General features: G+C 40.3%; 1 protein-coding gene across 4 annotated transcripts in view; it reads right to left on the bottom strand.

The window, feature by feature from the left end:
- Positions 1-10,145: 10,145 nt before the first annotated feature.
- DIAPH2 (diaphanous related formin 2) overlaps positions 10,146-15,526 on the bottom strand; it is an 857,286-nt gene continuing 851,905 nt past the window's right edge. For all 4 annotated transcript variants that reach the window (XM_059909954.1, XM_059909955.1, XM_059909956.1 and 1 more), the window contains one exon: positions 10,146-15,513. In XM_059909954.1, the coding sequence (XP_059765937.1) occupies positions 15,449-15,513 (65 nt within the window). In that variant the 3' untranslated portion in view covers positions 10,146-15,448. The remainder of the gene's footprint in view (positions 15,514-15,526) is intronic.

The raw sequence follows: 15,526 nt of genomic DNA, 5'->3' as shown, positions 1-15,526 counted from the left end.
TGGCACTCATGCTCCCCAGGGGTTCAAATAGATGGGTCTCAAGAAATACGTACCAGAAAGGCAGTTGCTGTCTCAAGCTAAAACAAGAAATATGCCTCGTGGTGAAGAACATATGTTCTGAAGTCATATTCTCTGGGTTTAAGTACCACCTCTGTCACTTCCTAATGGAGATCTTGATCATGCCACCTTACCTCCCTGAGCCTGGGTTTACTCTTCTGTAAAATTTGAATAATAGAACCCATCTCAGGGTGGGTGGGAGGATTAAATGAAATGAGAGAGTGGCATGGACATATACACACTACCAAATGTAACATAGATAGCTAGTGGGAAGCAGCCACATAGCACAGGGAGATCAGCTGGGTGCTTTGTGACCACCTAGAGGGGTGGGATAGGGAGGGTGGGAGGGAGACGCAAGAGGGAGGGGATATGGGGATATATGTATATGTATAGCTGATTCACCTTGTTATAAAGCAGAAACTAACACACCATCGTAAAGCAATTACACTCCAATAAAGATGTTAAAAAAAAAAAGAACATAAAGCCTGAGAATGGCACCTGCTATAGAGTGCTTAATAAGTGGTAGCTATTGTCACGCTTTCCATCTTTGAGCTGATCGCATTTAAGTACCACTGGGCTTTATTGAAGTGTTAGCCAGCCATGGTAGTGCCATATCTGCTTTTGATGTGTCTCTCAAAGCAGCTTTGTTTGAAACTTAAGAAAAGTTAGTGATTTTGGATTTAAATAAATGGGATTCTAGACAAAAGCATGAAAACGGGAAGAAAAACTCCCTGGCAGGAACTATGCTTATTTTGTGCTTTGACCCTTGTCACTGCTTCTGCCTACAACTTCTCTGGCTTGAGAATCACTTGAATAAAGAAAGAATGATTTAAAAATAAAACGGATTAGAGAAGCAAACTGTCTTCTGTTTCTGCAAAAAAGGGAATGCAGAATCTGGCTAGCTATCATCCAGCCTGGGGCAGGCCAGGCCCAAGGGAAGGGAAGGGGGGAAAGAAGGCTTGAAGAAAGAGATTTCCAAGTCCATCAACTATACACGGAGCATCACTGAGTTGTAGGTACTGTCCTGGGGGTAAATAAGGGCATTAGACAGAACCCCTGGGTTATGGTCTAGTTGGGAAGATTTTGGAGTAAAATACACACATGCATGCATGCACACACAGATGGATAAACATACATGTCAACCTGTAGCAAAGCTCCAGTGAGGACACCTGTTGGTTAATACAAAGGATGCATCTCTGGGGAGTAAAGATTAGTCTGGGGGGTTAGAGTGGGTCCGACTGTGAAGGTCCTTGAATATGAAAGGTATCCTGTGGGCAATTAGAAGTCAATGGTGTTTTGATGTGGCTGGGGTACCATATGCAAAAGAGCGTTTTAGAAAGAGTAATCTGGTAACAGTTTGAGCAATTCATTTTAACAAACATTTACTGAGTATTATGTATAGCACCAGAGTCCAAAATGCAGAGCTATGCAACGATATAGGAAAAAAAAAAAATCTATATCCTCTGAGAATTAAAAGCCTTGTCGGGGAGACAGATATACTTTGTGTACTAGTGTGGAACGATTTCTAAGACGGAGTATTACGTACAAAGAGGTAAGGTACAGAACAGTATGTTTAAAACATGCTGCCATTTGTTAGGAAAGAATGCAGGGAAGACATGTATGTTTACATATGTATTTGTATACATATGAGATTTATACGAGATGTATACGTATACGATTTGTGCAAGGATACACAAAAGTCTAATGACGTTGCTTGCCTCCAGGGGAAGAATCAGGGTGATGAGTTGGTGGAGGTGTCAATTGTATGCATATCCTTTGGCACCCTCTGAGTTTTGAAACAAATGAATATATTATCTACTTGCATTAAAAAATATACAATAAAATAATGTGTATGGGAGTATGAGAGGGAAAAGATGAATTCCAGTTGGAAAATCTGGGGAGACTTCTGAGAGCATGTGGGCTATGAAGCTGGGTCTTTGGAAGGTAGCATTTCTACAGGTGATGGTTTGAGTGGGAGGTGTTTCAAGCAGAGGATAGAGCTTGCCTTGAGCCACAGGGTAGGGGCTAGATTTGCACTGGTCAGTATGGTAGCCACTAGCCACATGTGACTATTGAACACTAGAAATATGGCTAGTGTGTGCGAATTGAGATGTGCTGTAAGTGTAAAATAGTCATGGGTTTTTGAAGACGTAGTAAGAAGAAAGAATGTAAAGTTTTTCATTAATAATTTTTATGCTGATTACATATTAAAAGGATAATATTTTGGATATATTGGGTTAAGTTAAATATATTAAGATTAATGTCACTTGTTTCTACTTACTTTTTTAAGTGTATCTACTAGATCATGTAAAATTACATCTGTGACTTGCATTAGATGTCTGCTGAACAGGGCTGATCTAGGTAATGGAGATTTTCAGAGAGTGTTGAGTTAGGTCGGTATGGCTGCAGCAGGGCGTATATGGATAAAAGTGGGAGGGAAGTTTGGAAAAAGTGGGTCAGGCCAAATTGTGGAGGGCATTGGCTACTCAGCTAAAGAGTTTGGACTTTAATTTTGTATTCACTAGTGAGCCCCTGCAGGGCTTGGAGTGTAGGAATCAGATGATCAAATGGCTGCTTTGGACAGGGGTGAAAGTATGGGCAGGAAGAGCAGTTATGACAGTAACAAGGAGTGAGGTCCTAGGGTCTGGGCTTGGGTGGTAGCTTTGAAATCAGAAAGAGATCAATGTAAACTATATTATGAAGGAAGAATTGATAGAACTGAGTGGAGGTATAGATGTCAGAGACAAAATGAAGTTTTACATCCCTGGTGATTAGAAGCATGTCAGTGCCAGTAATAAACATAATGAAGCCTGGAGAGGGAGGTGGATGGGAGCTGCCTGGGAGAGAAGATGATTTTGATTTTTGATGTGGTGAGCTTGAGCTTGAGGTGGCTGGCTGAAGTGAGGGTATGAGAGAAACAGATTTTTGGGTCTTAGTAGAGGTAATCAAATCGGTCAGATAATTATAATAATGATTAGTACTTGTATGACATTAAAATACACACAGTGCTCTCACATGATTATTTTACACAATCCCTACAATAGTCCGAGGCTCAAAGAGTTTAAGTTTCTTGGCCAAGATCCCACAGCTAGTTAGTGACCACGGTAGCAGGCCCAAACTTGCTTTCTATCACTGCACCTGAAATAAAATGCTATGGGAAAATGTAGGGAAAATCTTAGACTCTAGATTATACAATTTCACTTCCCCCAAGCTGCTGCCTAAATTGAGGGGTGGACCCAACCCTGAGAAAACTATCTTAGCTTCCCCTCAGTTGTTTTAAACATCCTTTTCAGAGATGAGGAATCTGTGGCCCTGGAAGTTAAGTAAAATGTCAGAAATGTCTATTAATGAGAGGGGTAGGTGGAACTCAGACAAGTGCTGTGGTACATTGCATGGTTGTTTTCAGGTATTAATATTGCCTCCCTGTTAGAGAGAGTTTCTCTGCCTCCTGCCATGAGCCCTACCAAACTGATGTGGGCTTGGTCATAGAACTTGCTTTGGCCCATGGAACGTGGGATAAAGTGACCTCCGCCACCTAGAATCAGAAGCTTTAACAGCCATGACATGGTTCAGCCTCTTTTGCTCCCTTCCCTGTGTGCTAAGAATGGCATGTCCCAAAGAAGGGCTCCTCCTTCAGCTGAGATCCTGGAACAAGGAAGACATACGAAGCAGAGCCACAGATGACCTGTAGCTACTGCAGGGCCTTTTGCTGTGGTGATTGAGTTTGAGGGATTGTTTGTAATTTAGTGCAACCTAGCCTAAGCTGACTGACACACTACCCCATTATATGTGCTTTGTTTCCATTACACTGACTGTTCGCAAATGCTCACTTTTCACCTGGTTAACTTCTCATCCTTTCGGTCTCCAATTAAATGTCACTTTTTCAGAGAGGCTTTTCTTGACCACAGAGTCTAATTTAGGTCCGCCTCCCCACCATACACTCATACACCATTATTTTCTTTTATAGTATCTGCATTCTTTCCTTCTTAGGCACTTAATGCAGTTGTCATCATATAGACAACGTAGGCTTGTTTATCATTGGCATGTTCCACTTGACTGTAAGCTCCTGAAGAACTGGATCACATCTATTTTTGCTTGCTATTATATACCTCCTGTTACACAGTAGTTGCTCTGTGGATATGTGTGGAATAAGTGATGAACAAATGAATAGCTTATTGTTAACCTGGTTGTTGGATCATAAACTGAGAAGGTGGGGGGATGTAGCAATTAGGGGAGATGATAAAGCTCCTAAAGAAGTTCCTGGGTGCAAGGATCAACTACTTTTTTTGTTTTTTGTCCTTCTCTTTCAAGGAAACTTTGAAAGCAGTGGCACTTTTCAAAACCCTTAAAAACAGATTCACTTGCCAACAGGCCTGCGGCCTGGCAGGTTTCCTGCCTAATACCAGGGAGGCCTGCGGAAGACCACAGATAGACTAGAAGGGCTCCTTTGAAAGAAAAGAGGACCGTTGCCATAGAATGCTTATTTATATAGAGTAAAAGAGTCACCTGCCCTTCCCCTTCTGAGAGGTTGTTGCAATTTAGTGAAAAGTGGAAAAGAGGGGGAGAGAAAGAGACAACTGGGAAATAGAAATTATGGGCTGGGTGTAGTGGGTCCTTTTCCGGTCCAAACCAAACAAAAAATCAGGCTTACTCCCCCTCACTTTCACCTGCCAAGAGACCACTTAAGAGGTGGCTCTGGAGTGTACCACACCAAGCTGGCAATCAAGAATTTGAAGGCTTTGTGCAATACTGCCAGCCTCTTCATGACAGGGACATACACACATGCTCAGGTGGCAGGAGGGAGGAGGAAGCAACAGTTGTGTATTTTATATCATCATGAAATCTCTTGTATTGAGAAACCCACTAGGTCCCACAGCTTGAGTTATGGAAAGCTGCAGTGAAGCCTGAGGTCGAGGCTATGTGTCAGTGGGTGGAGTCAATGACCCTTTCCTCCGGGGGAGCTCATTAATCCTGTGACCCTCCAGAACACACAGCCAGGGCAGGTTCCTTAGGCAGGGCAGGAGAGGGGAAGCTTATGGGGATATACCGCACTTTTAAAAAGTAAAATAAACGTAATAAAAAGCAGGCAGCATAATTGCCGTGACTTATATCCCATGACATTTGATAATAACAAGGTTGGTACGTTACAAATAAGTTCCACATTTACAACTCTGCCTTGATATTTACACTTATTAAATTGTTTAGGGAGGCGGTTCCTGGATGCTGGAGGCCCATACATAAAACATATTAGCATAATTGGAGTACAGCCAAATCCCTCAGTGTACACTGCAGATACTTGTTAAAAGCTTGACCTTGGAGGAAAAAGCCTTCCTCCTTGTCTTCAATCAGTCATCAGCTCCTGAAGTGCTCCTCTGAAATCAACTTCCAGTCATCCACAGTTCGGGAGGCTTGTCCTCAACGCTGACCTTAGGCAGGCCCTCAGATCCCAGGACAATGATGAAGGCTGCGTTCTCACCTGGATGAGGAAATTAGCTATGATTTTCCATTACCTGTACCAAACATTCCTTTTCATTTGTTTAATTCACTGAGACTTGACACTACACATTAATTCATTGAGCAATTGCTTTGTGTAAAGGCCCAGAGATGAATGAGACAGCCATGGCCATCAAGAAACTTACACTTTCGTCAAGGACACAGACAACTAACTCTAGTAGAAGGCAGAATGAAATAAGGGCCATAATAGGAGTATGAACAAATTGCTACAGGAGCCTAGATTACACAATTTATTTTAATGAGGAAAGGAGAATTAAGGAAGACTTCAGAAAGGCAGCACTGGTCCTTGAAGGATTAATAGGAGAAAAAGGGTGAAGTTGGGCAGTGAGGTCATACCAGTCAGAGTAAAGTGCATGTACATAAAATGGCATGAATGTATATACGTGTTTGGGGATGTAATCATATGTTTGTTTATCACTGGCAGGCTCCAATGATAAATCCAGCGCAGCATGGCTGGAGGGATGGCAAAGGGGCTTGGAAGTTATGTTCGAGTCTGCTCCTGGAAACTTTGATGCCTGTACTAGTTTTGTTAATTAAGGGGAACAATCAAAATTTTTGAAGTGGATCAAGAATGGCATTTTAGGAAGCAATCTCTAGCAGTGCGAAGGACGGGTTGAAGAGCTAAAACACCGAAAACAGGGAGACCAACTTCTGTGCCTGACTGGATATTAGGGGAGAAGGAATAATACAAAGATGCTTCTGGTGTTTCTAGCCTTAGAGATTGGGAGAAGTGTAGTGCCCGTAATGACACGGGCAACCTGGAGAGAAGGATCAGCTTGCTGGAGAAGAACATATTTGGTTGGGAGTATACTGAGTTTAGCGTGTGAGCTATCTTTTACAGAGGGAGGGTGGTTCTGGGGTTCTGGCGAGATCTCAGTTACCTGCTCATGGGAAATTGTCAAAGCCATGGATATGGCTACCACGACCCTGATGGCGGGGACAATACAAACGAACACTGGAGATACTGCCTGTATTTAGGGGTCATGTGACCCCTAAATATGCGAATATTTACATATTAGTAAATATGTGAAGACAACCATTAATAAATGGGAGTGAAGAGTTTTCTGAGTGGTGGGAGAAGACAAGGCTAGGTGTATTTTGTGCCAAACTGGCAAAAAGTAAGCAGGATGAGGATAAAGGGGAATTCGTAGGATTTGGCAATTAGGTGATCAGTGGTAGCCTTGAAGGAGAGAAGATTCACGGGAAGGTTGCTGTTGTTGTTTAATCAGATAGAGGAGACCTGAGGATGCTTGCAGACTGAGAGGAAATGAGCTGATGGAATAATGGATGTGAAAAGTGAAAGTCCTTTCGAAAGTACAAAGCACCACACAATACAAGGTCACAGCAAGTCAGATTTTTATCCCAGATGCTCTAGAGTTGAAAGGTCATTGACAACTAATAGATGCTTTGATTTTTATCATTATACTGAGTTCTGCTAAGGAGGCCTTATTCCTGACCTCTTTCATCTCCCTTCCCTCCCTCCTCCAAGCACCACCATAAGCGTTACCAGTCGTTCAGCTGTTCAGCCGGGTAAAATACTCATTACTTGATTTTTGTCAGCAAGTCTAGGTCACTCTGCCATTATATATCACAGGTTTCCAAAAACTGTTGAAAGAGAAAGTTCTTAGGATTTGGTTATGTTCAATGTAATTCCCATTGTGATATGCAGGTTTTTGTAGGAAAACAAAGGGACAATAACACAAGGTATTTGTGGGGTGGGGGGGAGATGGAGCAGATTCAGAAACCAGGTCCCCTTCCAAAACAAAAAAATATTAGCTAAAATAAAACCATTCAGTGTCACATGTACCCAGCAGTTGAACGTGCTGAGGAGGGAAGCCTTATGGTTGTTAGAGTAGAAAGGTATTTAGCATAAAGGGAATAGACCTGAGTAGAGTTTGAAAGTCTGAGAGATTCCTGAGAAAACAGTAAAACAGGAGAATTTGCTGTTATTTTAGAGAGTAATGGTTGTTCAAAAACCTCTTAAATGTATGACTTAAAATATTAACCAGACACTTAAGAAGTCCTAGCTATGAACTAATTAAAGCTTTTCCCATGAATTATGCTTCATCTAAATGCCTTTCTTTCCTGTCAGTATGGGACCAAAACTGAATCAGTACATTTTAATGTCCACTCAATCTTTGTCAGTTTTTCCTTTCTTTGAACAGCCATTCAGTGTTTTGACTTTCAGTATTATTGAGAAGAAAACAAAAGAGAAGGGACTGCAAAGGGAAAGAGAAAGGGGAAAAGAAGAAAAGGAAAGAAAAAGAACACAGCCTAGAGAGGTTACCCTGGTCCTTATTACCATAATCACTACAGTATCACTAAATACGCTCTTGTGTGGAATCGTTTTTTCCTGCCTGCTCTATGTCTTCATGACTTGATGCTACTTGTACACAAGGTTTGTTTGAGCCATTCAACAACACAGACAGTAGGATCGTATCAAGTGTCAGAGCTGCAGCTGTACACATCCATGGCATCACTGCAATGATGAGCTCTTCTTCTTGTGTTCAGTTTTTTCTGTTGAAAGTAGCCCATCAGTCACTCAGGCCTGAAACCTTGGTGTCAGATTTGAATCTTTCCTCTCCTCACACCCTCAACACCTAATTGATTTGCCAGTTATTTAGATGCTACTTGGATCTGTCCCACTGATGCTATCCTAGTTCGGGCCTTCATTAATGATCAAAAGTATTATTGCAAAAAAAATATTATTGCAATTGCCTCCAACAAAGTTGGCTTTCTGTGACCTCTCCCATCTGTCTTACACAGAGCTTCCATCACCATCTTCCTTAAGTGCTCCATGTCATTTCTTTCCTCAAAATCCCTCAGTATTCCCCAACATTTATAAAATCAAGCCCAAACCACACAACCACTGCTGCCTTTCATGGAACCTTAAGTTCTAGTCCAACCGAATTGCTCCATATTCCTTGCATATGCACATCAAAGCTTGTACTTCTGCTCATGCCTTCCCTCCCTCCTCAAAAAGACGTTAAGTTCCATGAGAATAGGGCCCACATCTGTCCAGTTCACTGTTGTGGTCTCAGAGCCTAGCATTGTGGTTGGCACACAGTAGGTGCTCATTAAATTTTGACTGAATAAAAACTTGACATGTCCAAACCTACTTACCCTTTAAATTTCATTTCAAATGCCACCAGTGCCAAAAAATCTATACTGATACCTGCTTTCCACCTCAATACCCACCTCACCTCACCTCTCTAAAACTAAGTCAACTGTTTTTTCTGAACTCCCCTAGGCCTTATCTGTACCACTCTTACGACACTGATCACGTGCTTCCCACCTTGAATTACAGTTCTTTTTGTACATGTGCCATCTCCCATTAGACTGTGAGATCCCTGAAGGCAGGAGCTGTGTTTAATTCATAATGGTGTCCTGAAAAGTAATGTCCACTGAACGGGCACTCGGTGATTAGAATAGCCACACTGGAGCCTTTAGCGAAGTAGAGAAGTTGAAGGTTTATTATTAATATTTCTAATAATATGATAAGAGCTCTTGTGCTTTGCTCATACACATCAAAAGGTGAAAATATTGTCTGCACCTTCTTAGCCAAAATATAGGTAAAAATACTGGCTGAACTTCTATTAGCCAAGATATAAGGTCATCATGGCTAAAGTCTGAACGCTGGCTAATCTCCAAGAACTAGGAACAAAGTTGTGATTTGTACAATTCATGAATTTGCAAGTTGTTTTTCCCTGCAGTGGATACTAACTATAATAATATTTTATTTGTGGCTATTGGGACTCCAGACATCTAAATAAATTCAGTCTGTAAATGGGATCTTTGGCTATAGCTTTCTTTTTACTATAAATCAAAACTATACACCATGTTACATGCATTGCATATATATCAATTTCCAGATTTCCATTTTCCTTTGAGCTCTTGGCATTAAGCTCGAATTCCCCTAGTTGTGGATACTAAGGTTTTCAGACTCCCTACAAAGGAGTTTGCCTACTTGGGTCTCTGGGGGAGAAAAAGCCAATTTTTTTTGATTCCTGGAGCAAACCATTCCAAGGGAAACAATGGTCTTGCCAGGTACTTTGGACCATATCATTTATAGACCTGGTTATTACCTTGTCCAACCCTCCATCTTCAAGTCAGCCCACCTATGATGAGAGATTCTTTTGAAAGCCCTCCAGAGAATAAGTATCTAAAATCCTTTACGACTAATTCCAGATTTTTACCCCTCTGAGCATTTGAAGCCCATTTACTTTCATTCTATAATCACGGTAAAAAATCCTTTTCTGTAGAAACAGTTTCTCTGGAGGATGTAAATCACCCTTCTGACTTTTCTGGACTTTTAAGTAAGTTGTGCAAACATCTCTCCACTACTCTGGCAAGAAGTGCTAAAGATTACTTAAAGAAAAATCTTATGATTCCCACAGGTGGGCATGTCTTTGAATATATCCCATGATTTCCACCTGACCAGGTCCTTATAGAAATACTTTTGTACTTCTGTTAAGTTGAAGCTTCTCCTTCCAGAATGTTCTTACATTCCATCTTTATACTTCTTCAGTTTGTGCCTTTTCACCCATCCTTAGTATTAATTATCATAGGCAGCACAACATTTAATGTAACCTTAACTTTATTGAATAAGTAAGTATGCATTACAGATAGATTGCAAGTCATTCTTGGTCCTGCAGAGACAGGTGTTTATGCCGAGGCAAAATGAGAACATGAATCCACAGTTCTACTGCTACTGAAATACTTCTTCTGTGTGTCTTGGTATGGGCACAATCTCCCTCAATATCCATTCAAACAGGTTTTGCTGTCACCTCTCCTTTCAGCTGAGGGATTCACAATATCTAAAATAAACTTGTAAAGAAAGCTTCTGTATCAGAGGTAGTTTTATACCTACATTATTAATCATAGAAAACATTTGGTCAAAGACTCCATAAAAGGGGCAGAGAAGATACACCAGAGCTCAAAGTTGGAACCAATTAATTTTTCAAGCTAACTGGCCACAGTAACAAAAGTATCAACTGAATTTTAGAATAGCCTGTTCAGCCATTTAACATCAAAGCATGCAGTAGCCTGTGCATACAATAGCTCTTAGCGACAACCTTGAATTTGGCTTGAGCACCAAGGATGCATTTCAAAATGTGAAAAGTACATTTATGTGCAGTGACTAGTGTTGTGAGCTGAAAGGTGGCTCCCCAAAGATACGTCCATGTCCTAATTCTCAGAACCCGTGACGTTAACTTAGTTGGGAAAAGGGTCTTCACAGATGTAATTAAGTTAAGGATCTTGAAATGAGGAGATTATCATGGATAAACCAGTGGGCCTTAAATGCCTTCACAAGTGTCTTTATAAGCGGGAGGCAGAGGTAGACTAGACATACAGAGGGAAAGGTGATATGAAGACAGAGCAGAAAGAGATTTGGCCACAAGCCGAGGAATGATGACAGTCACAAGAAACTGGGAGAGGCAAGGAACAGGTTTTCTCCTAGAGCCTCCAGAGGGAGTACAGCCCTGCTAATACCTCAATTTACCACTTCTGGCCTCCAAAACAGTAAGAGAATGAATGCCTGTTGTTTTAAGTGAACATGTTTGGAGTACTCTGTTACAGCAACCACAGCAACAAACTACAGATTTTGGTACCAGGAAGTCAGGGACTGCTGTAACAAATACCTAAAAATGTAGAAGTGGCTTTGGAATTAGATCATGTGTAGAGGCTGGAAGAATTTTGACGTATGTGATAGAAAAAGCATGGACTGCCTTAAACAGACTGTCGGGAAGAATAGGAATGTTAAAGGCGCGTCTCGAGAGGGCTCAGAAGGAACTGAGGAACATTTTATTGAAAACTAGAGGAAAGGTGATCCTTGTTATATAGCGGCAAAAAGCTTATCCAAATTGTCTCCAACTGTTGTGTGGAAAGTAGATCTGTAAGTGATGAATTCGGATGTTTAGCTGAGGAAATTTGAGAGCAAAGCATTGGAGGTATGGCCTAGTTTTTTCTTGAGCTTAGAGTAAAATATAAGAGGAAAGGGATAAATTGAAGAAAGAACTGTTAAGCAGAAGGGACCCAGCACTTGATGATTCAGGAAATTCTGAGCCTATTCAGATTGCAAAAAAATGCTAAAATGAAGATTCACTGTTAGGATAGTGTGCTCTGGAGATAAAGCCAAGGCTGGATAACCTTTGGCTAGTGCTGTAGAGATTAGGCATTGACTCACTGATCCACTCAATCATCTCAGTAGAAGCCAGGAACAGAGGTGGTGTTATCTGGCAAAGATCTGTGAGGACTCTCTTGTCTCACTAGTAAATCAATATGATATACATGGGGAGCCCACGAAGTTTTTGAGAAAGTTACACCAGCAGAAACAGTTCCAGCTTGGCCTGAAAGGGACAGAGACAGGACAAAATGAGAGAAGGCGGTCAGACTACCAAAACTTTACAGGCAGGAAGTAGGCTGATAAAGCTGCAAAGAGGTGATACCCTTCGATAGAAAAGATCAACCCTAGGGCAGAGCTGCAGGTTTAGAGGCAGAAGTACAAGCCATGGGCACAGAGGCAGAGACTTGATCCATGGGCCAAGAGGCCAGAGCTGCAGGCCTAAAGGGTGTAGCCCTGAGACAAGGAGGATTATTGTCAAGCCTTGAAACCTAAGGGGATTCTGCTTGGCCAAATTCTGAAAATCATCAGGACAGGTGACTACTTTCTATGTTTGTTCCATTTTCTCCCTTTTGGAATAGGAATATCTATAACTATTATCATATGCCTGTCCCACCACTGTATTCTGGAAGCAGGGGCCCTGTTGATGTCTTGTTTCACTGATTCACAGACGCAAAGGAATTTTGTCCCAGGGTTTTCACCTATAGCTGATTTAGATGATCTAGGTGAGATTTGGGACTTTTGAACTGAAGAAGTTTGGATGAGATTTTAGACTTAGGGTTGAGACTTTTGGGAATGTTGGGATAGGGTGAATATACTTTGCACATGGGACAGACATAAATTTGGGGGTCCAGAGGGCAGACTGTCATGGGCTAAAGGTCACCTCCAAAAAGATATGTCCACATCCTAATCCCCAGAACCTATGAATGTTACATTTTTGGAAAAAGGGTCTTACAGATGTAAATAAGTTTAGGGTCTTCACATGAAATTATCCTGGATTATCTAGGTGGGCCCTAAATTCCAACAAAAGTGTCCTTATAAGAGAGAAGCATAGGGAGATTAAATACACAGAGGAGAAGGTGATGTGAAGACAGAGCAGAGAGAGATGTGGCCATAACCCAAAGAATGCCAATAGCTACCCGAAGCTGGAAGAGGCAAGGGAAGAGTTTCTTCTAGAGCCTCTGGAGGGAGCATGGCCCTTGATTTTGGACATCTGGCCACCACAACCATGAAAGAATAAATTTCTGATATGTTAGGTCACCAAGTTTGTAGTAATTTGTTATAGCAGCCAAAGGAAACTAATACAACTAGTAAACATTTTAAAGGGTTTTGCACTTCTTATAAAAAACATTCTGAAGAAAATCTGCATAAATTGGTGCTTCTCACGTGTGGCAGTAATAAACCCAACAAAAGACTTTAGTATAATTTGGTTCTATACTAAAAATGTCACTATGTACTTTTTTCTGGTGATAATTTTCAATCTAAATCAAAACTGCAAATGGCTAGAGCAGGACCATTATAAATCTGGGAAGCAAACCCTTTAATTGAGTTATCAGAACTTCGTGAAAGACCCTGAACGGTCTCATAATGTTTGTGAAACGCATGTGGAATTATTCTAAATACAAATATATAATTTATCAATAATAGTACTTTTTTTCCCCACAAACTAAAAAATAAGGCAAGTTCACATCTGGAAAAGGTGATGATATGCATCAGTATGTCCACCTTGACCAGCCTGATAATATGGCAAATGCCCCTAAATATTAGTCAGGGTGAATATTTCAAAATATCATTTTCCTACAGTCTGAAAAGCTATCAAAAGACTCAAAGAAGCCATACCATGAAGATTTCAGAAAAGACTTTGTGAAGTTAAAAATACGTACATTAAGTAAGTATTTACATGAATTAGTAGAACCTAAATCTTTGTTGTTGTTGTTATTGTTAAAAAAACAGTGTGTGAAATTGATATGTCCCTTAAACTTGTTTGTGTGTGTGCATATGTGTGTGTCTTAAGATAGATAGATAGATAGGATAAAATTGTAAAATCTCAGATCCTGTTACTGCTTTTGATTTCTCTATTGTAGCAGCTTCAGAGCTTTGTAAAGGATAAGACCCAAAAGTAAGAATGTACTGGAGGAAAAGGCAGCAGTTTGAATCACTGTACATCTATAAAAAGGAAACTGTGAGCTATTGGTCACTTGGTTACATTATCTCAGGGAGTGACTTGCCAAGCCAGTCACTTGTTCTTTCTGAATGTCTATAATGTGCTTTGGAGGAAGTAGAAATAGGATCTTCTTTATAAGAAATATACATATAAGAAATCTTTTACAATAATCACAATCATCTGCATGGATTAGTCCAGAGAAGTTGTACCACATTATTACAATGCATTTTTAAAAATAATAGACAGTTAAGTATAACTTTTTCTCCCTCATCTATTTAAGAAAAATGTAGAGCCTGTTTTTTCCTCCTAGAGTTGTTTTGGCAGCATCATTTGAATTTGTTAATATATGGTAAATAAGTATGATGATGATTGAGAAGTTCACTTAGTCACTGGGATGTGGAATTATTGTAGCAGGAGATATAAATATATACATATATATACAGATACATACATATAATTTCTTTTTCTTCTTCAGATCACCATGGTGGAACTGGAAAGGGGAGTAGAAAGGCAGATAAAACAACTGACCTTTCAGACAGTTTTCTGCTGCCTCCTGCGGAGGGGAATCTTTTTCCCCTCAGGTCTCTTAGAACTCTATTCCCTGCCTTCAAGGGGGTTGTGGGAGAAAGAAGCAATAGAGAGAAGAAATAAACCATGGAGAATAGAGAGCAGTATTTACCTTTAAAAATCTGAATAAAGGTAACAGAATTTGCAGGTTCAGCCCTAGCATAAACATTACAATGTGAGGTTTTTCTCAAAAACAGCCATATAAAGTATATGTATAAAGTAGATATATGTGCATAATTAGAAAATACCTCTTTAAATAAAGTTTAAATCACTTTCTCTAACTGCTTCTGTTAAACTTTTTGGCTTATTTTTAGCAATGATAAGTGCCTGCAATATCATGCTGAAACTCTAGATTAATGATAAGTTTAATTTCAGCCGAAGCAGATGAATCCATCAACTTTCACTTGAGATAAGATTCTAAGTAACTTGACGGGGAGGGGGGGGGGGTGAAGCAGTACTTTTTCTGAGTTTCCAAAAAAATGGCTTCTTTTATAGAGTGTGCAATATCAGTGCCTTTCCAAACCATTAACACGTACATTTTCACTGGCCTTTTCCTTTTCTATATAACAGGAATCAGAAGTAGACACTGACTAATTCTTTCTATTCTTTTTCTTCTCTTTTCTTTTTTTTTTGGGGGGGGGGGTGACTTCTTCTTCAAATTTGAGTAACATTATACATTTTTGACAATGGTTTTGAAAGTCCTTCTTTCTTTGGAACTCTTCAATTTCTTACACTTTTCATCATCACGGTCAGGTCACACACAGTAACAAATAATACACATCTTTACACTAAAAGGGAACGCATGTTTTATAATTCTGGTAATTAATTGTGTTCATATTAGTATAATTGTGGGAGGAGTCTTGCAATAGCTTTACATGTGCACGCTATTGCATCCAGCTTAGCTTGATCTTTGCAGAAATGTACTTATTTCCTCTCCATCCCTTGAGTGCATGTTTTGTTCTTCCCAAAATGTATGATTTTGTTTACGTAAGAAGTATTTTCATATTCTTTGGCATCAGGAATCACTTAGATGAGATAGCTCCATTGTGGCGAGAGCGTGACCTTTCCAAAGGTACTCGTCTGTTATCTGTAAGACAAAG

The sequence above is a fragment of the Balaenoptera ricei genome, chromosome X (assembly GCF_028023285.1).
Source record: "Balaenoptera ricei isolate mBalRic1 chromosome X, mBalRic1.hap2, whole genome shotgun sequence".
Classification (NCBI taxonomy): domain Eukaryota; kingdom Metazoa; phylum Chordata; class Mammalia; order Artiodactyla; family Balaenopteridae; genus Balaenoptera; species Balaenoptera ricei.
Note: the sequence above shows the minus strand (reverse complement) of the source record. Positions and strands in the feature narration are given on the sequence as shown.